Here is a 24000-nt window from a genome sequence, read left to right as displayed (position 1 = left end):
AATTCAGTAGTTTCAGTGAAATTGAATCAGATGCCAAAAAGTTTGGGAGCATTTCTCTGAGCATTTTAAATGTTGATTAAAATCAACACTTGATTAGAAAATGTATCGACTCTCTCTTGATGTCCTACAGTTAAGCCAAAACACTTGTCAAAGATAAGTTCTTCATTATAGTACTCAGAGCTGAACTAGTCAACTGTCATTTAGTCGAAAGTAAATACATTTCAGTCTTCGGCACTAGGAAGTCCTCTCTCAGTCACAAACCAGGTGTAGTACAAAAAAGGAGGAAAAGAAAGGGAAGGGATGGTGCTGTGAAGGAAACATCTCTCTGGACTCATCTGTCTTTTCAGTTAAGTCTTAATACTTTTAATGATGGTGCTGTCATTCGTTGTATTTTCAGACCTCCAGTCTGGTTCAGCTGCCAGTGGTGGAGGAGGCAGTGGTGGTGGTGGCGGCAGTGGTGGTGGCAGTGGAGGAGGAGGAGGAACAGGAGGAGCCCAAAGCCCTGCTGGCCCTGGGGGGATATCCCAGCACCTGACATACACATCTTACATCCTCAAGCAGACCCCTCAGGTCTGGTCATTTGTGACTGGTATCGTTTAAATCATTTAGTTATTTAATAACTGCCTTGAATTATGGTGGATTTACCTTTACATCTCTAGGATCAGGGGGTCAGTACTAACATTTGAACCATGTTAGAAATCTGTATTATTCTGGCCTTGCTTTGTTTTGAGAGAAAAGCAAGGAGACTGGAGATTCAGAAAGACTTACGTAACTCATCAAAGATTTCTCTGCTAAGCTAGTGATAGGGTTTTTTAAACAGATCTTTCTGAGAGATTTTTGCTATGCTGTTGCCTTTCATGGATTTGAAATAGTGTTAATGTGCTGGTGAAAGTTTCCTCCTAGACAGAAGTAACCACAGAGATAGTATCAAGTTATGGTATTTGGAGGTAGGTTGGATTCAAGGTTAGGAACAGGTTTCTGCCTTCTTTCCCCTGGTCGCTAGAGTCTTAGCTCCTTTCTAAGGAAGGTAATGGAATTTTGGTTCCAGATGTTCTTAGTGAGAAGAGTGGATAGTTATCAGTCTGAAAGATTAAATCCAGCTATGAGGACTAGATTGTAAAATTTGAGTTTCTAACAGCCTGCTCTGTAACAACAGTGCAAAGTTTGAGAAGTGGGGGTATAACTATGAGTAGTGACACTAAGAGCAGAGCTGTTCTCTTCCATTATTTTCATTGAGTTGCAGAGTTGAAGGGGAGGATTTTAACATGTAATATGGGACCTTGTGATTTAGAGGATCAGAACAAGTCATTTGAACTTAACAAACTACTAATTAGGTCTTTGTTTGTAACTTAGGGCACTTTTTTAGTTGGCCAGCCATCACCCCAAACATCTGGAAAACAGGTGACTACGGGGTCAGTGGTCCAAGGAGCACTGGGAGTCGGCACGTCATCTGGACAAGGACAGCAAACATTAAAAGTCATATCTGGACAAAAAACTACTTTGTTTACCCAGGTAAATACATACAAACACACACACACACACACACACCCAAGTATGTGGTAGTTATGGCATTATTTAAATATTTATAGCTTATCTCTTTCCAAAAAGAAATTATGGTTACATAAGAAAATAAGCAATAAAATAGTATAGAAAAATAAGAATAAAATCTTAAGATTTGGGAAAATACAAGTAGAATGAGAAGTTAAGACCAGAAAGTTATTTAGGTGTGCAAACAGTAATGCCCTATATATTTAATAAAATTTGCCAAAGCAAAATGAGAAGAATGATCATTTATAAAATTTGTACTATTTGTGAGAGGAAAAAAAATAACTGCATAATATTTTCTTAGGAGAAACAAAGATTTTCTTGACACTTCATTCTAAAAAGTCTCTGGAGGGACTTCATATAGGAGATTCTGAATAATGTAATAGGTGATTTCAGTCACAGTATCCATATACTAAGTAAATGTTTACTATTTCTACAGCTTCTTTAGTATAAGCCAAAGAATAATGATGGGGAATTTCAACTAGGTTGTGAAGAATATCATAATCATCTTTAGGAGAATCTATAGCTAAATCTCAAAAACTTGCCAAATGAAACAAACAAGGTATAGAAGGTTAAGATAGTATGATACCGTTATCAACAAACTACACTTTTTATGGCTATATGTAGATCAGCAGTTCTCAAAACATGAGTGAATATTAGATTTTTGTCTAAAGCTTTTTCTGTGTCTGTTGAGAGGATCATACGGTATTTTTTTTGGTTAATATGGTGAATTACATTGAATTTTTAAAATGTTAAACCAACCCTGCATTCCTGGAATAAACTCTTATTTGGTTGTGATATGTTATTCTCTTTTAATGTATTATTGGATTTAATTTGGTAAAATTTTGTTTAGAATTTTTGCAAGGGATATTATATGGTCAGTAGTTTTCTTTGTAATTTCTGTCTGGTTTTGGTATCAGAGTAATTCTGGCCTCAAAATGAATTGGAAACTTTTCCATCTTCACTTTTTTGAAAAGAGTTTATGTCGACTTGGTATTATTTCTTCCTTAACTATTTAGAGAACACCAGTGAAGCCATAATGGCCTGGAGTTTTCCTAATTGGGAAGGTCTTTAATTACAGTTTCAATTTATTTCATAGATACAGGACTATTCAGGTTATTTATTTTGTCTTGAGGGAGATTTGGTAGTTCATATCTTTGAAGGAATATGTTCATTACAGGTAAGTCAAATTTCTTGGCATAAACTTATACATAATTTTCTCTTATTAATTATTAATATTCCCTTTTAATGTCTGTAGAATCTTTAGTGATGTCCCCTTTTTCATCCTTGATTTTGGTAATTATGTGTCTTCTCTTTTTTCCTTGATCAGCCTAGCTAGAGGTTTATCAGTTTTTATTGATCTTTTCAAATTAACCAGCATTTGGTTTCCTTCAGTACGAATTTCCCCTTGGTCAAATGCTCTTAGCTATTTCAAACAGGTATAAGGCCTCACAATTCTTTAGGTAGTTCTTTAAAATCTTAGCCAATATTCCCAACCTACTTATGTTGCAGCCAGAGCAGTGACTTACTTTCTGTGCTGCCATAGCTGAGACATTTACTGTTGCCTTTTAAGGTAAAATTTATATAGAATAATGCACAGATTAGAAGTGGATTGCTCAATGAGTCTTGACAAATATATATGCTCATGCAAGCACTATCCCAGTCAAGGTATAGAACATTTCCATCACTCTAAAACATACCTTCATTTCTCTTTCCAGTTTTTTTCTGTCACCATTTTTCTGTTTCTGTAACCAAGATTAGCTTTTGTCTGTTCTAGGTCTCTATCAATAAAATTATATAGTATATAACCTTTTATGTTAACTTCTGTTGTTGAACATGTTTTTGAGATTTTTCCGTATGTGTATCAATTGTTTATTCTTTTTTATTCTTGAGTAATGTTTTGTTGTATGACTATTCTTTTGATGGACACTTGGGGATTTCAGTTTTTCGACTTATGAAAGATGCTGTTATGAACATTCTTGTATAAATTGTACAGTAGAATAGCTAGGTCATAGGGTAAGTGTATGTTTATAAGCAACTTTATAAGAAACTGACAAATGATTTTGCTAAGTGGTGGTACCATTGATTCTCCCTTAAGTAATGTGGGAGAGTTCCAGTTACTGTATATCCTTACCAACGTGGAGGGTCATCATTCTTTTTAATTCTAACCATGTTTGTGAGTATGAAGTGATACCTCATTGTGGTTTTAATTTGCATGAGACACCAATACAAATTAATGCCATGGCTTCTACTGGATTCTAATCGTGACTTCTCATGCAATAGAGTGCCAGCCTGCAAAGCCAAAAATGCTTACTCGTGCCATTTACAGAAAAAGTTTGCTGTGCCTTGACTTAGACCACTAAAATATAATTTGTTAAATGGTTCTCTGGTACTAAAATGCTAAACCTGTACTACTAGCCTAAAGCACCATTAACTTACCATTTAAATCTGGCCCTTGGTTAGGTTTTCATGTCTAAAGATTATGTGTACATTTAAAAGCACTTTGGACTCAGTTATTGTAATAACAAATGCTTGGTATCTTTGAAGACATAACTGCCAAATAGTGACTTGCAAATGCATTCATTAGCTTATTCTACATCATGGGTAAAGGAACATTTGTATTAAAAAGTCATAAACTTGAGAGCTTGTTGGAAAGTGCACAAATACTTCATATAGTTTCATTTAGCAAGACTGTTTTGGGGGATGCTCTGTTTGGGGGGCATATATAGGTAAGTAATGAATTTTGCTTATTAGCCTGGGTAACATTATTACTCCAACCCATTTTGTTTCTGCAGGCAGCCGCTGGGGGACAGGCATCTCTGATGAAAATATCTGATAGCACATTAAAGTCTGTGCCAGCCACCTCACAGCTCTCAAAGCCTGGAACCACAATGCTGAGAGTAGCAGGAGGGGTTATCACAACTGCCACTTCCCCAGCTGTGGCCCTCTCAGCAAATGGTCCTGCCCAACAGGTGAGAAGTAGCATGATAGTAGAAAATCATATTGGGGCATAAAAGTAGTGAAAAGCTAATATTCAGCAGGCACACTTAATGTTGGGACCATATTGCTCTTTTTTAAAAAATTGAAATTAATTCACATACCATAAAATTCACCAGGTTAAAGTGTACAGTTCAGTGGGTTTTGTCATATTCTCAAAGTTGTGCAACCATCACCACTATATAATTCTTGAATTTTTTTTTAATCCAAAAAGAAACTCAGTACCCAATAGTGGTCACTCCCCATTCCCTTCCTCCCTCCCCCCATCTTAGGTAACTGCTAATCTACTTTCTTGTGACTGGCTGCTTCTGCCACAGTATTTATATTTAATACAATATTTTCAAGGTTCATCCACGTTGTAGCATATATCAGTACTTCATTCCTTTTTATAGCTGAATGATAAGTCAGTGTTATGGATATACCACATTTTGTTTATCCATTCATCAATTGATGGACTTTTGGGTAATTTCCCCCTTTTGACTATAATGATTAATGCTGCAGTGAACATTTATGTACAAGTTTTTGTAAATCGTATGTTTTCATTTTTCTTAGCTATATACCTAGGAAGGAATTGCTGTATCATATAGTAACTACGTTTAACATTTTGAAGACCTGCCAGACTGTTTTCCCAATACACTGCACCATTTTAGATACCCCCTCTCCCTGCCCCAGCAATATGAGGGGTTCCAGTTTTTCCACATCCTTGCTGAACTTGTTCTTGTCCATTTTTGTTGTTGTTATAGCCATTGTGATGGGTGTGGAGTGTTATCTCATTGTGGTTTTGATTTGTGTTTACCTGACAGCTGGTGATATTCAGCATCTTTTCATGTACTTACTGGCTATTTGTATTTCCTCTTTGGAGAAATGTGTATTCAAATCCTTTGCTCATTATTTAGTTGAATTATTTATTGTCTTTTTATTATTGAGTTGTAGGAGTTCTTTATATATTCTAGATAAAAAGTTTCATCAGATTTGCAAAAATTTTCTTCCGCTCTCTGGGTTGTCTTTTCACTTTGAAACCACAAAACTTTAATTTTGATTAAGTCCAGTTTACCTATTCTTCTCTCTTTTATTGCTTATGCTTTTGGTGTCACAGCTAAGAAACATTACCTAATCCATAGTTACAAAATTTAAGCCTATGTTTTCTTCGAAGAGTTTTCTAGTTTAGCTCTTACATTTAGGTCTTTGTCCATTTTGAGTTAGCCTTTGTATATGGTGTGAGACAGGAGGCCAAACTTCATTCTTTTGTATGTAGGTACCCAGTTGGCCCAGCAACATTTGTTGAAAAATCTGTTTCCCCTTTAAATTGTCTTGGCATCCCAAGGACTCTTATAATCTGATTTTGCCTAATTCTCAGGCTTCACCTACTGCTTCTCCTCGAATGTCTACTCATACCACTCTACTTTGCAGTTTCTTGAACATGCAGTGTTCTTTCATGCCTCTCTGACTTTCTACTTGCTATTGTACTTCTGCCAAGAAACACCCTTTCATCTCCCCCTTTCCCTGTCTTGAATCTTGAAGATTTCCCCAAAGTGCAGTGTTTTTACATGATGCTTTTCCCTATACTCTCCCCTGCCCATCCCTAGGCTGAAGTAGTACTTGTGCTGCAGCATCCATCACAGCTCAGTCACCCTCTCCTCCTTGAGAGCTTTTGCCTCTGGGCCCTAGCATTTAACACTGTGTCTGTCCAGTAGTAGATATTTGCTGAATAATGTGACAAACTGTAAAATATATACTGAGTTTTTAATAAAGCTCATATTATTCCAGTTTTACATTATGAGATTAAGTCCTCTATGTTTTTGGAGGAGAGGTGTTGAAATATCCTTTTATAAGTGATATAATAGTTGATGAATTATTTTTAATGTGGTAATAACCCTGGTCTGTGAAATCTAAACCACCAAATTAGAGAAGCAGTCTTTAAATGACATGGCATTTGATAGGTAATAACAGCTAATATTTATTGAGTATGCTGTGTGGCATTCACTGTTCTAAGTAAGTTACAGTGCTTTCTTCTTAATTTCTGTTATTTCTGGTCCTGTGGTTAGCAGTCAGAAGGAACGGCTCCCAGTTCATCATCTACTGTAGGTTCTGTAATGAAAACTTCCGGGCAGCAACAAGTGTGTGTCAGCCAGGCCACCATGGGAACCTGCAAGGCTACTGCCCCCTCTGTCATCAGCGCCACATCCCTGGTGTCCACACCAAACCCCATCTCTGGAAAGGCCACAGTATCAGGTCAGTTGTATTATAATGTTATTTGTCTCTCCCTTCTTTGGGCTAGAGTGGTTTTGAAAGATCTTAAACAATATTTTGTGTAATAAACTTGTTAAAAGTCATTAACTCAGCAACATTTTCCATATAGCTGCTTTTTAGATAAATTACTCTTTTTTAAAATCTATGTGTAAATTTTTAAGTCTGAAATGTTTTTATGGACTGAATAACAGTTTTTTTGGTCTGTTTGTTTTGGTGGGGGGAGGTAATTAGGTTTTACTTACTTATTTTTAGAGGAGGTACTGGGGATAGAAACCCAGGACCTTGTGTATGCTAAGCATGTACTCTACCACTTGAGCTATACCCTTGCCACACCCCTCCTACGAATAACAGTTTTTAAATGATATAATAAAACATTAGCCATCTAGAATTCTTCTGAGTATTTATCATCAGTTTTGAATGGAACTCATTGTAAAACATCAGACATCTCTTTTTACTTTCATAAACGAAGTATATAAAATATAAATTAACATTGTTGACTCCAGGTCATGATTTTTAACCGTTCTTATTATATTGGGTAGTGTTAGAATGACACACTTGAGGTCGGCTAAGATGTATGCTATCTCTGTGCCTAGCCCAGTGGTCCCAGAAAAGTGTACCTTTTACTTCTTTGGGTTATACAGAGCACAGGTCCTGGAGCCAGATTGCCTAATACCCGTTTCATAAAGTTGAGAGGATTAAATGAGTTAATATATATAAACGCTTAGAATACCATCTAGTATGTTGTATCCTTTATGTGAATAACTGCTGCTGTTACCATTTTAGCGTCATCGTCGTTGTTAGCCACATTCCCTTATCTGCAATTCTAAAATCCAAAAGACTGAAAAACAAAGATTTGTTTGTTGTTGTTTTCCCCCATAACTAATTTTAGGGCAAAGTCTGACCTCTGTTGACTACTTAATATGAATATTCGTGTTTTGCCACAAATATTAATGTGTTTTATTACGTTGTACTGTCCCAGATGCCAGAGACTGATAAAATATGCAGCATTACTTCTCAAACTTTGTTTTTCTGCAATTCGGTATAGACAGATACTTCTGTAAAATACAATACAAATAACAGAGCAAAGTCCTGCTGTTACATAAGTTTTTGAATACTCTTAATGTCTATATTGCCTTGGTGCAGATTAATAACAGTTTACCAACTGGCACTAGTATACAGAAAAAAACTGAGTATCACTAATATATATGTGTGTGTGTGTGTGATACATATGTCATATACATATATGCACACACGCATAAACATATAAGTATGTACACACACACCTTAGTACCTTTGGGTAAAGATTGTGGGTATTCTTATTGTTATTATTATCACTACATTCCTTACATGACCCAAACGAAGTCCCTGTGTTTTGTTTGCCTTTTGGGTAGTTAGAGACCAAAAGATTAAGGCTGATCTGTTTTTCCCATGATTTCCACCTCCCAGTTAAAATCAACCAAGTTTTTTATGGGGAGTGCTTGTTCTCGGCTGACTGACTATTTGGAAGCACTGTGTTAGCCGCACTGGAGTAGAAATTGTAGGAATAGAAGGGATTACTATTATAAGAAATGAATGCCCTCCCTTTTTCTGATTGTCTGATTATGTTTTTTAACATGCAATAAATGAAGTCTCCCTGCTTTAAGTTCTAGTTGCCTGAAACTTTCTGTATATTTTCGTAAGAGAATCAAACTGCTTCCTACTGACCATTAGTTGTGTGTATGTGGATTCTTTTTTTTTTAATTGAGGTATAATATAACCTTTTTCAATTAAATTTTTTGTGTGCATTATAAACTATTTTGAGCAAGGCCATGGTTGTGAGTAGAGCAGAATGAGCTAGAGAAAGAGTACTAGGAGGTGCAATCGGCGTGGTGGGGGTCCAATCATATAAGGCCTTTGTAGGTCATTGTAAGAATATTGATTTTTACTTCAGAGGAAGCTATTGGGGGAATTTTAAGCTAAAGAGTAACATGATCTGCCTTTTAACAGGATCACTGGCTACAGCATTTAGACTAAACTATGGAGTACAAAGTGGAAGCAGGGAGCAGACCAAGAAGTAGACACTAAGAGAGAAAATTTGATGATATATTAGGGGGTCCTGGCAACATCAGACTGAAAGGAGTTCCAGGGAGAAAAAGCAGAAAATAGTGGGAAGGAAATGATCGAAGAAGCAAAACAGTTTATCCCCGAATTGAAGAGCATGAACTTCCAGGTTCAAAAGGCACAGTGTCCAGCACAGTGAGTGTAAGATGGCTCACACGGAGGCTCAATTTGTTTGTGAAATCAGAACACCAGTGACAAAGAGGAGAGCTTAAAAGCTGTCAGAGAGAAAAATAAGCAGAAAAGTTTAGAAATTACATTATCATTGGCCTTCTCAGTAGCATTGCTGGAATCTGGAATACTGTTTTTCAAAGTTCTAGGGAAAAATTCCTTTCAGTCTAGAATTCTATAGAATCTTTACTGAGTGTGAGGGTAGGAATATTTTCTAATAGGCAACTTTTCAAATGTACTTTCTATGACCCTGTCTCAAGACATAACTAAAATACATGTTTCACCGGAGTGAGGAGGTATAGACCAAGAAAGAGGACAAAAATAGGATCACCATAGAAGGAAGGCAAAGGGATTCCTAGGGTGATGGTGAAAGACGCTCCTCGGACAGCTTTGCAGCCAGTCTAGGAAGCAGCAGTCCAAAGTGGAGCAGATCAGAGAGCCCCAGGAAGGATAACTCTTATAAAAGAATGAAACTGTAAATTATTTAGGAGGTTCGACTTTGTGGAGAACTGTATTAAGGGGTGGTTTATACCGTTTTTGAAGGATTTGGGAAGACTTAGTAAGATGTTGAAAGAGAACTAAGCAGATGAAAAAGGAGGAAATTATTAACTCCAGAAAATGAAATGAAATCATAGTATCATGATGGTCTCTGGATTAATAGAGAACAGTATTGGAAGAGAGGGAAGAGAGGATATAAATGTCTTACTTAAAATGCTTATCTACCCTAATAAGTCAGTGTGTAACATCAAAGTGTTACATCAGGATGGACCTGGACATTGTCATTCTAAGTGAAGTAAGCCAGAAAGAGAAAGAAAGATACCATATGATATCACACATATATGGAATCTAAAAAAAAAGAAAAAGAATAAAGAGGACACTATGAACTAATCTACAAAACAGAAACAGACTCCCAGATATAGTAAACAATCTTATGGTTATTGGAGGGAAGGGGTGGGAAGGAGTAAATTTGGGAGTTTGAAATTTGCAAATGTTAACCACTATATACCAAAAAAAGTAGATAAAAAACAAATTTCTTCTGTATAGCACGGGGAATTACAGTCAATATCTCATAGTGGCCGCTGATAAAAAAGAATATGAAAACGAATATACGTATTATTTATATGCATGACTGGGACATTGTGCTATACACAAGAGATCTGACACATTGTAACTGACTATACTTCAGTTAAAAAAAAAAGTTACATCAAAATGAATCAAGGCCTACAGTATACACATTCTTTTAAAAAATGCTGAGATAAATATGAAAAGACCAAAAGGATTAAAAGTGGATGCTACTGGGAAAGTAGATGAGGACAGGGAGTTGGAGCAAAGGATGGCTATTTTTAGTTTTATGCCTTCTAGCACTTTTTTTACTTTTCAACTGATAAAAATAAGAATTTTGATAAAAATAAGAATTTTAAAAATATGAGGAAACCAGGTCATTGTTGTGCTCTCTGAGGGCACATCTCAGTAATTACTACTTGACTGTTCTAACATTCATCTATTACAAAGAAAGATTTTCTTGTTTAAGGCTTTGTTCTTGAAAGTATTTAAGATTATTTCTTTCCTTAGCTCAAACCAACTACATTCCAGTGCCTTAAAGTATCTTTAGCCTCTGATGCTGTTTTTAAGTACTTGAATATTAAAACATGTTTGTGTTGTCTTTACTCTCTGTCATTTTCTTACTGGCTTTCTGAATGCCTAGAATACTTTTGTAATGGAAATGGGAGTATGGAAATTACCTTTAAGGGAAAGTGGGAGAGAATGACCCTTTTTTAGAAAAAAAGGTGGAGAATAGCTGATGTTTGAAAAATAAGGGCTGCACAGAGGTAGAGATTATAAGGCATGGTGAGTGGACAGACTGAAGTATTAGATGCATAGGGATGGTGTGGCGGAGATGTGGATAAATTAGGACCAGATTAAAATGGACTCTGAATCCTTTGACTAATTTTGGAAACATTCTCTGGCAGTCCAGAGCCAGAGAAGGTTTTTAAGTAGGAAAATGACAATTAGCCAAATCAAAGTACAAAATTTTACATCCAGTTTGTACGTATTGCATCTATATACAAAACAAATAAATTGTCACAGGAAATAGACACGGAAAAGAACTACCTCAAAATATTGATACTGGTTGTCTCTGCAGTAAGATTGTGAGTGACTTTTCTCTTATTTTTGCTATTCCAGACATTTTTGTATGACTTTGTTTGCAGGGTAAAACTAAATCATTAGTGTCATATTATAGTTTCATTGAGAAATCTGCATCCATTGCCTCATGCTTCCAGCTCTTTCTTTATTGAAAAGATACCTGTCCTAAGAATGTCCTCCTGTGAGAAAATATAAATGCTAGAGAGGACCAGAACTTTTAAGGAAGCATCTGATCTTCAGCTTGGCCTTATCTTCCGACTTATTTTAGGATTGTTAAAGATTCACTCCAGTCAATCCAATCCCCAGCAGGCTGTCCTGACGATCCCCAGCCAGCTCAAACCTCTCAGTGTAAACACATCTGGAGGTGTGCAGACTATACTGATGCCTGTGAATAAAGGTGAGTGCTTCACCTCTCCCTGGGGTGTGGTTGTCTCTGGGTCTCCCTTGTGGGGAAGTGCGTAGTCCATCAGTTGATGGCTGTCTCTCCCTTGTACAGCTGCCCTTGAGCTGTCACTGTGCTCCCTGGCACCAACTCGAGGACAGAAAGTAAAACCCAAATGATCCATTGGCTTCTAAATAGCTGCCCATTTCTAAAGTTGAGTAGAGGGGCACATTTTAAGCATTTATGAGAATACAGGTTAATTGGGTTTTTATTTTCTTAGTTTAGTGACAAGCCCCCATTTCCATGGTTGAAGGTAACAGCTCAGTTACTCTGGTACTATTAATAAAGAGCCCACCTTGTCAATCAATCACAGTATTTTTAAAAGGACCTTGCCATTTCTATTGCACTGAAATTATTTTTGTGCTAGTAGACTACAGTGGGGCTATGATCTAGGAGTTAGATCATTTTCATTAAAATAATTTCTGTATTTCTTATATCCTCCCCTCTTATTTTGCCTGTTAGTGGTTCAGTCATTTTCTACCAACAAATCACCTGCCATTCTGCCTGTAGCTGCCCCAACTACAGTTGTCCCCAGCTCTGCTCCAGCAACTGTTACAAAAGGTATGTAGGTTCTCACAGTTTATTTGCCCAGAAGGTTTATGCAAAATATTACTGTAATCTGAGTCCCTTGAATTTCAGCATCTGTGAATCAGTCACTTCAAAAATATGTTGAGTGTTTATATGTAGACATTAAGAGAAATACAGAGATGTATAAAGCATCATTTCTGCCCTCCAATAACTTACAATCAGGTTGAAGAGAGTTGTAGTAGACAACAAGCAATGATTGATAAGTGCAGGTTAAGTGATCTGGAAGATGAATGCTCAAATATTTCAATCTAGGATGTCTGGTCAGGGAAGGTGGCAGAATGGAAAGGTTTGGAACTTTGTATGGGACACAGATTATAACCTGGACTTTAAGAGTGAAGCATTTTTAGCTGTGGAGAGGTCAGGGGGCTTGCCAGATTAAGGGAACAGCAGATGCAAAAACTCAGAGGATTTGTTTGGGTGAGTAGACTCAATTAAAGGGACTCATCTGGGGAGTATAGTTGTGCTAAGGCAGCTGTAGGTGGGGCTGGCCATTGGTAGCTGGCTGTGAGGACATTTCTGACTATTGAGTAGATGGAGATAGTGCAGTGGGTTAGAACAACACATTCAGACACCTGTAACATCTACAGTACTGATAGCCACCATGTGTAAGAGCCTAAAATGTCCCAGGCACCATGCTAGCTTCTTTATACATATATCACTAATTACCATAGTACTTCGGGATAGCTATTATGCCCATTTTGCAAATGAAGCAACTGAAGTTTGGAGATATTGAGTCTATACATCCCAAGTCTAGAAAGCTAGAAAGCAGTGCAGTCAGAATTTGAAATACTGTTCTTCAGGCTTTCCAGGATCTCTCATAATAGTCTTGAGAAGAGGTGCATTTGGACCTTACAGCATGGCCATGTAAAGCAGGGGTTGGCTGACTGCAGTCACGCTGCCCATTTTTAAAATAAGGTTTTGTTGGCACATGGCCATGCCCACTCATTTACGTATTGTCCATGGGTGCATTGCAGCCTGGGTTTAGTTCCAGCTGAGACCATATGACCCTCAAAGCCTAAACTATTTACTGATTAGTTCTTTATAGGAGAGTTTGCCAGTCCCTCATTTAAAGATAGCTGATGAAAAAATTGGTATTAATCTGGGCCAGCATTTCTCCTCAGTGGTAGGTGTATTCTTACAGGCCTTCCTCATACAGATTCTGATTCCGTTAATTTTGGACTTGGGTAGAGCATCTCTGTTTTGATTTTAACTGAGGTAAAATTTTATATAGTGAAATTCATAGATACTAAGCGTACCATTTGATGAGTTTTGACAAATGCATAAACCCAAGTAACCAACACCCCATTCAAGCTATAGAAATTCCCATCACCTCGTGCCCCCTTCCAGTCAACTCCTAGTCCCCATAGACTACCACTGGTCTGATTTCTATTAAACTACATTAGTTGTATCTATTTTTTAACTTTATATGAGTGGAAGCACGTGCATTCTTTTTGTGTCTGATTTCATTCACTGACTTAATGTTTTCAGGATTCAGCCGTGTTGTTGCTGAGTAGTATTCCACATTGTAGGGATGGATGGATACACCATAATTTGTTTATCTTTTCTCCTGTTGGTGAACATTAGGGTTGTTTCCAGTTTGGGGCTATGATGTATGTGTTTGAGAGCATATGTTCTCATTTCTTCAATGAGCTGTCCCCACCTGGAAATGCTGATTATATGATTCTGTAATTGTTTGAGTGCCAGATTAAAGTGAGTATACTTGCATCTATAGAACTGGAGTATCTAAACATTTTCTGAGGACTTCCTTCTGTTTCTTGAAGTCTTGGGATCACTGCGAGCTGGGGGAGGATGTATTGCTAGCGGTGAAATTGGCAAGGTCACGCAATACAAGTCAGTGTGCCATCAAAAACCATTGTAATTTCTATATAGAAATTAACTGCTAACAACCTACTAAATATTTCTGAGAGAAATTTTTTAAGTCCTAAATAAGTGGAATGAAATACCATTATAAATATAATCAATTAAAAGTAATTTATTATAAAAATAATAAATTATATTAATTTGCTGAAAGACTTGATATGTTATTAATTCTCTCCCCAGAAATGATGTAGATCCAATATGGTCCCAGTCAGAATCCTTGCAGTGTTAACTTTGTGTGTGTAGAAACTAACAAGCTAAATCTAAAGTATGTATGTGAAATGCAGATGCCTAGAATAGCTAAGACAGTCTTGAAGAAGAAAAAGCCAGGGGATGGACCACCAGATAGATACACACACACACACACACACACACACACACACACACACACACACACACACACACACACACACACACACTATAAAGCTACTGTAATTGAGCTAGTGTAGTATTGGTTCAAGAATAGACAGAATAATAAAAAAGAAAGCCCAGAAATAGACTCGCACATATATTGTCACCTGATTCATGACAAATTCAGCAGAGAAAGGATGTTCTCTTTACTAAGTAGTGCTGGATTAACTGGATACATTCATTTGGGGAAACAACGAACCTTGGCCCCTACCTTACTCCGTAAACAAAAATTAATTTGAGTTGGATGATAGACTTAAATATGGAAGGTAAAACAATAAAGCTTCTAGAAGAGAGTATGAGAATATCTTTCTGACCTTGGGAAAAGATACTTTGTAAGCAGAACACACAAGAAAACTGGTCATAGAAGAAAAGATTGATAAATTGGACTTTATTAACACTGGGAACATCACTTTATCAGAGGAACAAAATTAAGAGTGAGAGTCAAGCCACATCTGGAGGATATTTGCAACAGATATATCTAACAAGGGAGTCTTGTCCAGAGTATACACAGACCTTCTAAACAATATGAAAAGGACTGACACGAATATTTTTTTTAATAGCAAGAAATGTAAACAGGTACGTCACAGATGTGGATGTTGAAATATCTCATAAGAATATGAAAAGTTGTTCAGCCTCATCAGTCATCGAGAAATGCCAGTTAAAACCATAGTAAGATGCTGTTCTATCACCAAAAGTAAAAGAATCAGCAGTACCAACTATTGGCAAGGTTGTGGGGCACCTGGAGCTCACATACACTGCTCCTGGGACTACAGATTGATATAATCACTTTGGAAATCAGCTTGGCGATTTCTAATAAAGTTAAACATGCATCTGCCCTGTGTTCCAGCAAATGCACTTCTAGGAAACGCATGCATGTGTCCACCCTAAGAATGTCCATTACACTGTTATTTTTAATGGCTAAAAAGATGCTGACACAAAAGAGTATGCACAGTATAATTCCAGTTTTATGAATTTTAAAGTGGACAAAAGATGGTTATCTTGGGCAGGGAGGAACTGCCAGAAGTGTAAGGGAGTCTGGTTGAAGACTGGAAATGCTCAGTATCTTGATTGGAGTGGTGAGTACATGGGTGTATACATAGGTAAAGCTCATTGACCTGTACCCTTAATATTGATGCGTTTTAAGCAACAATAAAGGGGAATATGTACCAGTAGATCTCATTTGTAGGCCAATGTTTATAGGAAACTACTGAAGGACGTTGAGTAGGAAAATAACACTAAAAAGGTCCTTTAGGAAGTTTTTCTGGAGTTCATGTGCTAAATGGGTTGTAAGGGAAGAGACTGAAGCAGGGAAGCTGATGCAGAAGCAGTGAGTGTGTGTCACAGTATTTGGTCAAGGAGGACTGTGGAAGTAAGGGAAGACACATGCTCCTGAGACATTGTGATCTTCCGTCCATAGATTCGGTGATGTTAAAAGCCTCGTGTGATTAGCTCATATTTTCCCAAGCACAACAGGTCTGATTTTTGCTTTCTGCCTTGTGTTTCAGAACGCTAAGATAACACTGAAAGTTGATAAACTTAGCTGGAGAGCTGATATCCAAATGGATATTAGAACTTAGAAGAGGCCTTCGTTGTGTTTTAATGTGGCATTGTTCAAGTGTGTGTGTATGTGTGTGTGAGATCTCACATGGCAGTGTGGTTTGTTAGCCCTTTAAGAAATACCTAAAAAGCCATTTTGTTGCACCGCCTTGTCATGAGACCCAGGCTGACAGTTCTGCCCTTGTCCGTTGATCCTGTGACGGTAGGCGCCATCGCAGCGCCCTGGCCGGGTCCCTGCAGCAGCTGCTGTGGCAGTTTCCTCACTGAGTTCCTATGGAAGAGCTTTTGTTTCTGCCTGCACGTGTCCTTGCATCATTGCGCCATAACAGCTCTCTCATTGTCGCTCTTCCCTCATAGTGAAGACTGAACCGGAAACACCTGGGCCGGGCTGCCTCTCTCAGGATGGTCAGACAGCAGTGAAAACAGAAGAAAGTTCTGAGCTGGGAAACTATGTCATTAAGTAATTATTTCAATCCTTTCTGAGGGAGTTGTGCTTTCAGTGTTTTTATGAAAAGAAACCATACCTGTGACAGCTGCCTATGTGTAGAGTTGTATGTACAGAGTTAAGCCCTCTAATGGGTGGAAACCTTCTGTTCTGTGCGGCGAACAAGTACTACCATGTGCTGCACAGCTCAGGAGTCTTCATTTAACACGTTGGTCACCTCAGAAGCCTCAGGTGGAATTGTAGATCTCCCTCCGTTTGAGCTTGCAACACTTACTCTCTTTGCTGAGTCTTTGGGCATGAAATTCCTCATGATGTAATTATTCAGGTGTGTAAACATGCTGTGCCTGAGTTATCCACACACCTGCCTGATCTTAAATAGCTGCCTTTTCATAGGCCACACATTCAGTGCTGCTTCTAAAAATACTCCCTGAGATTTTCTAATTTCCAAATTGGGAACCCACCTCTGACTGCCTATTTTGAAGTGTCTCAGACTGCTAGGAACAGTGGAAACTTAGCCACATTCACGTGATAGGTGACCCGATGAACTATAATAACCCTGAGATAGGCATTTTATAATAGACTTCTCTGCTCTAGAGGCAATCTCACTGCAAAAAGATTATATGGCTATTTAACTTTAAATTATAGATCAAGTATCTGATTTGCATAATGTCATTCTTGGGGTCTCATTTGTTTACTTAGTCTTGACTTTTTAAGCATTAAATACTCTTCATTTATAAATAAGGCTATGTATGGAAGGAAGCACATGCCAACATAATTGTTTTAATTCCCTTGGAAAGGGGAAATATATACATAAATTCATATACACACACACACACACATAGTTAGAAACTGCTATGTGTATTCACTACCTTAATTTTATTTATTCTTCTCAGGATAGACCATTTGGAGACTATCCAGCAACTCTTAACAGCAGTAGTAAAGAAGATCCCACTAATCACTGCAAAAAGTAAGACAATATGGAATGTATAAATGCATTTTTTTTTAAGCTGTGAACTACTTGGGATATTGAGTCAACTTGAATTACTTGGAATTGTAATTAATACTTAGATGGTAGTTAATCTTAGGTGGTTTTAGCTACAGCTGTAGCTCATTTGCACAGTTTTAGAATTCATGGTATCTTGGTCAGTTGGTTAGTATTTTATTTTCACTGTGATCTGCAGAAGGAATTTTTTACATTTATTATTGTATATAAATCATATATAAATCAATCTATTATGTATATAATTAAAGTAGCATTCCTTTTTAATGTTCATTAATAAGGAAAGAAATTAGCACTTGCCTGCAGTGTGCCAGACTCTTTAGGCTTATTACACTTGCTGTCTTATTTAATCACAGTCTCTCGTGGGATACATGGTGTCATCTCCATTTTACAGATGAGAAAACTGGGGATAAGCAGAGTTGAGTAACTTGCTCAAGATCACTAGCTGGGTCATGAGGCAGGATACAAACCCAGTTTTATTTGATTCCGGAGTTGTTAGTCTTGTCAACACTCATTGTCACTCACTGTGTAGAAATGCACGATTATTAAGACCTCCAGCACTGAAATCTGATCTGTCGCTGCCCGGTGTTAGCAGGACTGAACAGTTTACTTCTCAGCCCCAGTTGCTCTGACAGAATCAACAGCCCTCACCGGGGGCATTACTGATTGCCTGTGGATACTTAGGTGTCTGCTCTTGAGCAAGAACACTGTGAGCATTTAGAGGGAAAGGATGAACCAGATTATCCTTTCACATTCACTATGAAAATGATAGGCCATGTACAGAATACCCTGCTTATTTTTTTCCAGCTGTGATAGCAAAGAAATTATTTGTTTTTTACTTGAAGTTCAGGGGGTCATTTTGAGGTAAAGTAAACAGTGAGTTCAAAGTAAACAGTGATTTTTCTAGCTGAGCAGAAAAAGATTTTTAATCTTTTTTTTTTTTTTTTAAAGAATTCAGATACAAATGCAGAATGTTAGAGCTGAAAGGCAGTTCAGGAACCATCTGTCTCAGTGGTCTCATTTTGCAGATGGGAAAGCTGAAGCTGGGAGAGATTATGTAGGTTTTCCAAGGCTCCTTAGTTAATGACACAGCCAGGGCTAGATCGCAGGTCTCAGGCTCCCAGTGGAGTGCCATCTCCACTCGTTCTAATAGATAATCTACTACCATGAAGCTTTCTTTACCAGGGGAGCTGATTTCCCAAGGACGGGTTTTGTTTTGACTGTACATGAATGAGATGCTTTCTCTTTTAAGGAGAAGCCCTTGTATGTTACATTGCATCTGAACTTGCCCAGTAAGGAACATACCCAGTAAAGAAGTCTAAAGAAACTTTTGGACATGACTCTAGCAAAGAAGATTTCATTTAAATCATAATAACTTCATTCAGAGTTTGCTGAATGTGTTCATTCTAGGTGAAGATGCCAGCTGTTTTTCTGCAAAATCTGTGGAGCAGTATTATGGCTGGAACATTGGGAAAAGGAGAGCTGCTGAGGTAATGCCGCGTCTGCTTCTTTGACCTGTAGGCCACCACTGAGAGCATGTGGGAGAGGATAACTAAAAAACATGTGCATTCTGCATGCATATTTTGTTAAATATTTAATGGTAGAACTTTCTCCTTAGTTAAAAATCTTATTCTTCAAAGACCTGTAGCTAGCCTTTGAAAGGTCTACTTTCTTTTCCTGCAATGGTAAAAATTTCTAAAAATTTTTTTTAGATGATAATATATTAAAATTAAATCAAATAATTATCAAGTACTTACATTGTGGTAGCTACTATGCCAGACCGTGGGGTTATAAGAGGAAATAGCTTGTACAAAGGCGTACTTAGAAAGCTTTGAGAAAGTCAGCGTGATGGGTTTGGGGAAGGCTAGGGAGGAAGGGAAGGTGGGAGGTCATAGGTTGAGACCAGGTGAAAAACCTTATAGGCCAAACCCAAGAATTTCGGTGTTACAAATTTATAAGCATTAGGTAGAAGTTCTTTTACTTGGGGGGAAAAAAAAGAGTAACCCCATGAGATTTTTTTTCCCCTTAGAAAAAAATGATTCTAACAAGTTAGCATGTAATTTACAGTTGGGTGATTCTTTTGAACATGCTGCTAAGTTGAAGAATTTGATTATGGTCTCTCCCCACCCACCCCCAATTTTTTTTTTAAGTGGCAAAGAGCAATGACAATGCGAAAAGTATTACAAGAAATACTGGAGAAGAATCCAAGATTTCACCACCTGACTCCCCTTAAAACCAAGCACATTGCTCACTGGTGTCGTTGCCACGGCTACACCCCACCTGACCCCGAGAGCCTGAGGAGCGACGGGGACTCTATCGAGGATGTACTGACACAGATTGACAGTGAGCCAGGTGAGCCTGGCGGGACCCACTGAGCAGCACCAGCGGCCGAGAGGTGTTTCCATGGAATGCGCATCTCTCAGCCCCCATGGTTCTTGGGTGTCTTCACCCAGCAGTTTTCAGTGCTCTTCCCTTCAGCCTAGAGAACAGGAGCCTTTGCTCACCTCTGGCCATGGGTCCTGCCTGCCCCCCAGGACAGTCTCTGCAGAACTGTTTTTGCCGATATGTCCCAGGTGTCATGCCCTGGCCAGGAATGTTCCAGCCCATGGCATCCAGCAGACACACTGTCCATTCAGGAGCCCCCTCCTCAGCATCATTTCTTCTTTGAAGACTCCCCTAATCCACGTCCTTTCCTCCAAGTAGAGGTGACTTCTCCTTCCTTTGTGACCTTATACTCACCCCTCATAGACAAGTCTGTCCAGTCTCCTTGAAGACGGGGACGATGTCTGATCTGTTACCTTATCTCCAAAACCTAGCTAGGAAGTGTACTGCCCAGTTTTGGAGGCACAGGTGTAAACAACTAATAATGCTGCAGATAAAATGAATTGTTTTATGATAAAAGACATGAACAACTGGGTGGGGAGCCAGGCATAGAAGCGATACTGGGAGGATATCTGAGTTTCACCTTAAAGAATAAGAAGGGTTGTTTTCTCCTTTCAACCTCTATTCTGTGGGAAAACAGAATCTCCACCTCCCAATCCGAGGGAGCCTGGAGCACAGGGAGGTTCCTTTAAGGCTGGCTCGGGTCCCATTTTCTCCAGGAAGCTTTCCTGAGATCCCTGATGCAGGGTGGCCTCTCTTTTCCCTGATCTCCAGGGGCACTTCATAGCAGAACCTTGAGGGTTTGTCAGATTTATATAACTAAGCTCTTTGGAGAGCAGAGACCATGTCTGTTACTTCCATGCTTCACCAGGTAGCACATGTAATGCCCAGTACTTTACATATGCTAGGCTTTCTGTTAACGTGAGTGATTAATTTGTGAGTGCCCTGTGAAATTAAAACAGAAGCAGCCAGGAGCTGGATGACTACCACCATCCTGCCAGGGCCCTTAAGCCCATCTTGTACCTGGTCTGGACCTCACTTACTCATCCATAAAAAGATTCCCAGAGCCCCTGCTGGCTTTAAAGTTCTAATACTTTGTTGGGCTTTGTATAAGTCAACTTATTAGAGACTGGATGCATGATGTACACTAAAATGTTAATAGTACTTATCTCTGAACAGTGAAAATACGGGTGATTTTTAATTTCTTCACTGCATTTCTAAATTTTCCAGATTTAAAATTTGAAAAAAATCAGTGTAGTCATTAATATTTGAAGGGTGAGAGGATGGCCTCGTTTTTGGTGGCATGAGTCAGAATTATGTGCTGTTTTGACTTAGATTGCACTTAACATCACACTTGTCTTAACACAACATGCCTGTCTCTGTGCTTGTCTACCTCATTTATGAATTACAAGTTCTCATATAGATCTGTAGAATTTTGGAACTGGAAAGAAGGTCTGTTCCCTTGATACTTAGCACTTCTCTGGGTCTCAGGCTCTTGGTCTCTTGGAGGTGGAAAATCCTTTTCTGTTGTCACTACCGCTGTCATAAGACTGATTACCTCTCATTTAGAGTGCCCATCATCATTCTCCTCTGCTGACAACCTCTGCCGGAAACTGGAGGACCTGCAGCAGTTTCAGAAAAGAGAGCCAGAGAATGAGGAGGAGGTGGACATCCTCAGCCTCTCAGAGCCATTAAAGATAAACATCAAAAAAGAACAGGAAGAGAAACAGGAAGAAATGAAATTCTACCTGCCACCAACGCCGGGCTCTGAGTTTATTGGTGACATCACGCAGAAGGTAGGGTAAGGCCTGTGCTGCCGGCTCCCTAACCAGGCGCCTGGTGCGTGGATGTTCAGCATGAGGAAGTGACACCAGACTTCTGGTGAAGTAGGTGTGTGGTTTCCTTCTGCCGGTAAACCCTGGCTCTGTTCTCTGGGCACCTGCCTTCCCACGTCAGAGCCCTTGGGCAAGAAAATTTAACTACATGTGTAGAGGTTGCTTGTTGAACATGGAATTGAAGCAAAGGAAGCTATAGATATACACAGTTTTTTGCTTTTATTCTCCTTTTTTCTCACTTTCCTTGGTAGAAGCGCCTTACCCTCATGATGCACATCACAATAAGCTTTCCCTGACGTCATTATAGCTCCCAAGTTCCCTGCCTGGGCGTAGACCTGGCACGCACTGCTCTTACAGTACAGGAGAGGACTGTCCACCCGCCTCTGATGGAGCGCAGCCCCACGTCAGCGTCTGCCTCCTGTGCAGCTGCCTGATGAAAGACACTGTTTGCTTTCACGTACAGGAGGTGAAAAATGGGGCAGTTTCCAAGTGTGTCTTCATCACCTTTTGCAAATAGGGCCTCAGAGTCTGATTCTAGGCTTTCCAGTGTGTCCATCCCACTGTTAGAATTCATGGCAGATCCTGTGTTCTCACATGAAGGAGATTTGGGGGTAAGAACGGGGTTGTAATGGCATTTTTAACCATCACTCGGAAACATGGAGAAATGGGATAACAGATTCTTCCACTTGTTATCTTCTACACAGAAGAATATTATGTTACATCTTCATGAATTTTGTCTAGAATGTTCGTAGATTTATTCTTCCAACCGGACATCTCCTTGGGTATCAGAGACGTGTGCTTGTTTTTATGTGGAAATAGGAATAAGTGACTTCCTTCTGCTCTTCCAGATCGGGATCACCCTGCAGCCCGTGGCGCTTCACAAGGACGTGTATGCATCGGTGGTAGAGGACATGATTTTAAAGGTGGGTGCCTGCTGGCAGCAGAGGGGCCGTGAGCTGCCGTCAGGGGCTGGAGCACTAGGGGCCAGCCGGGCAGGACAGTCTGGATCCCAGACTGCTGTGAGTAAGGGACAAGGGCAAATGGAACAGAGATGACAGGTTGTAAGATTTCTCATCTTATTGAGGCTTAAAGTTTTTTCTTTTTTTCCTTCTGATTTTTTTTTTAATTATTGCTACAAACAACTATATATAAAATAAACAAAGTTCTACTGTATAGCACAGGGAACTACATTGAATATCCTGATTTTTAAATGAACTAAATTGTACGTTCCTCTGAGTGTCAAAGCATCTGCAAGATTTTCTGTGCTAATGTCACCTAACGATATTTTTTAATGACATTTCAAGTGCTTTTTAAGTAGCTGGAGGTGAGAGTCAGTGTTCTTAGTGCATTAGGAGGTGACAAAGCCTTGGGCTTTTGTCACATGTCACAACAGAGAAACAACCACAAGTGTCTCATCTCCCTTGGTGAGAGGATGACAAGACCAGGTTCCTTAGCTGGCCGATCCCCTCCAGGAGCAGAGATGCCTCACAGATAACCCTCCCTTGTTCTCCTTAAAATAGAGTCTGATTAATGAAGATTAGCCCTGTTCCTGATTTCTCAGAATCATGGCCTCTGTCATTGTGGGCTGTTATTCGTGGTTATTGGGACCTTTAATTTTCTTTTAAGGACTTTTTTTTTTTAACATTTTTTATGGATTTATAATCATTTTACAGTGTTGTGTCTTTTAAGGACTTTTGATTGTTAGATATAGTTGTCTCTAAAGTTTAGGGGATAGGCTGGGATTGGCTGCATCCCTTCTTGCGAGCAGGCAGATGACCGTTTTAGGAATAACAGCATCCTCTCTTGTAGGCTACGGAGCAGCTGGTCAGCGACATCCTCAGACAGGCTTTGGCAGTTGGATACCAGGCAGCATCTCACAACAGGTACCATTATCTCTGTAGTTGGCAGTATCAGACCAACAGATATTTCCTAACAATTTAGTTGCCCATCAAGATGTTTCATATGTAAATCAAGGTAGTAGGACATGGAGGTGTCAGTATTTGGGACAGTCTCAGAGCCAGACAGACTCAGGGGTCTGCTTGGTCGTTCTGAGAGAATCTTTTGGTTGTGAGCATTCAGCTTTGCCCATAGGTCTGTGTCTTCCCTGTCTCTACTGCACAGACACAATTCAGTAGGACTCTGATATGTTACAGGGTTGAATAAATACCAGCTCTTTGCAATTGAAGATAGTAGCAGTGTCCATTTCATGTTAAGCTCGGGGCCAGGCATCACATATATTACCTGATTTGTTTTTCAT

General features: G+C 39.0%; 1 protein-coding gene across 5 annotated transcripts in view; it reads left to right on the top strand.

Moving 5' to 3' along the window:
- Positions 1-24000, top strand: part of YEATS2 (YEATS domain containing 2) — a 92337-nt gene that overhangs the window by 65480 nt on the left and 2857 nt on the right. For 3 of the 5 annotated variants that reach the window (XM_032483376.1, XM_032483362.1, XM_032483370.1), the window contains exons 18-30: positions 398-570; positions 1354-1512; positions 4341-4517; positions 6588-6774; positions 11474-11602; positions 12110-12208; positions 16439-16541; positions 17420-17493; positions 18937-19016; positions 19677-19878; positions 21478-21704; positions 22592-22666; positions 23553-23626. In XM_032483376.1, the coding sequence (XP_032339267.1) occupies positions 398-570; positions 1354-1512; positions 4341-4517; positions 6588-6774; positions 11474-11602; positions 12110-12208; positions 16439-16541; positions 17420-17493; positions 18937-19016; positions 19677-19878; positions 21478-21704; positions 22592-22666; positions 23553-23626 (1759 nt within the window). The remainder of the gene's footprint in view (positions 1-397; positions 571-1353; positions 1513-4340; positions 4518-6587; positions 6775-11473; positions 11603-12109; positions 12209-16438; positions 16542-17419; positions 17494-18936; positions 19017-19676; positions 19879-21477; positions 21705-22591; positions 22667-23552; positions 23627-24000) is intronic. The other 2 variants (XM_032483389.1, XM_032483380.1) reach the window with 1 other exon arrangement.

The sequence above is a fragment of the Camelus ferus genome, chromosome 1, assembly GCF_009834535.1.
Source record: "Camelus ferus isolate YT-003-E chromosome 1, BCGSAC_Cfer_1.0, whole genome shotgun sequence".
Taxonomy (NCBI): domain Eukaryota; kingdom Metazoa; phylum Chordata; class Mammalia; order Artiodactyla; family Camelidae; genus Camelus; species Camelus ferus.
Note: the sequence above shows the minus strand (reverse complement) of the source record. Positions and strands in the feature narration are given on the sequence as shown.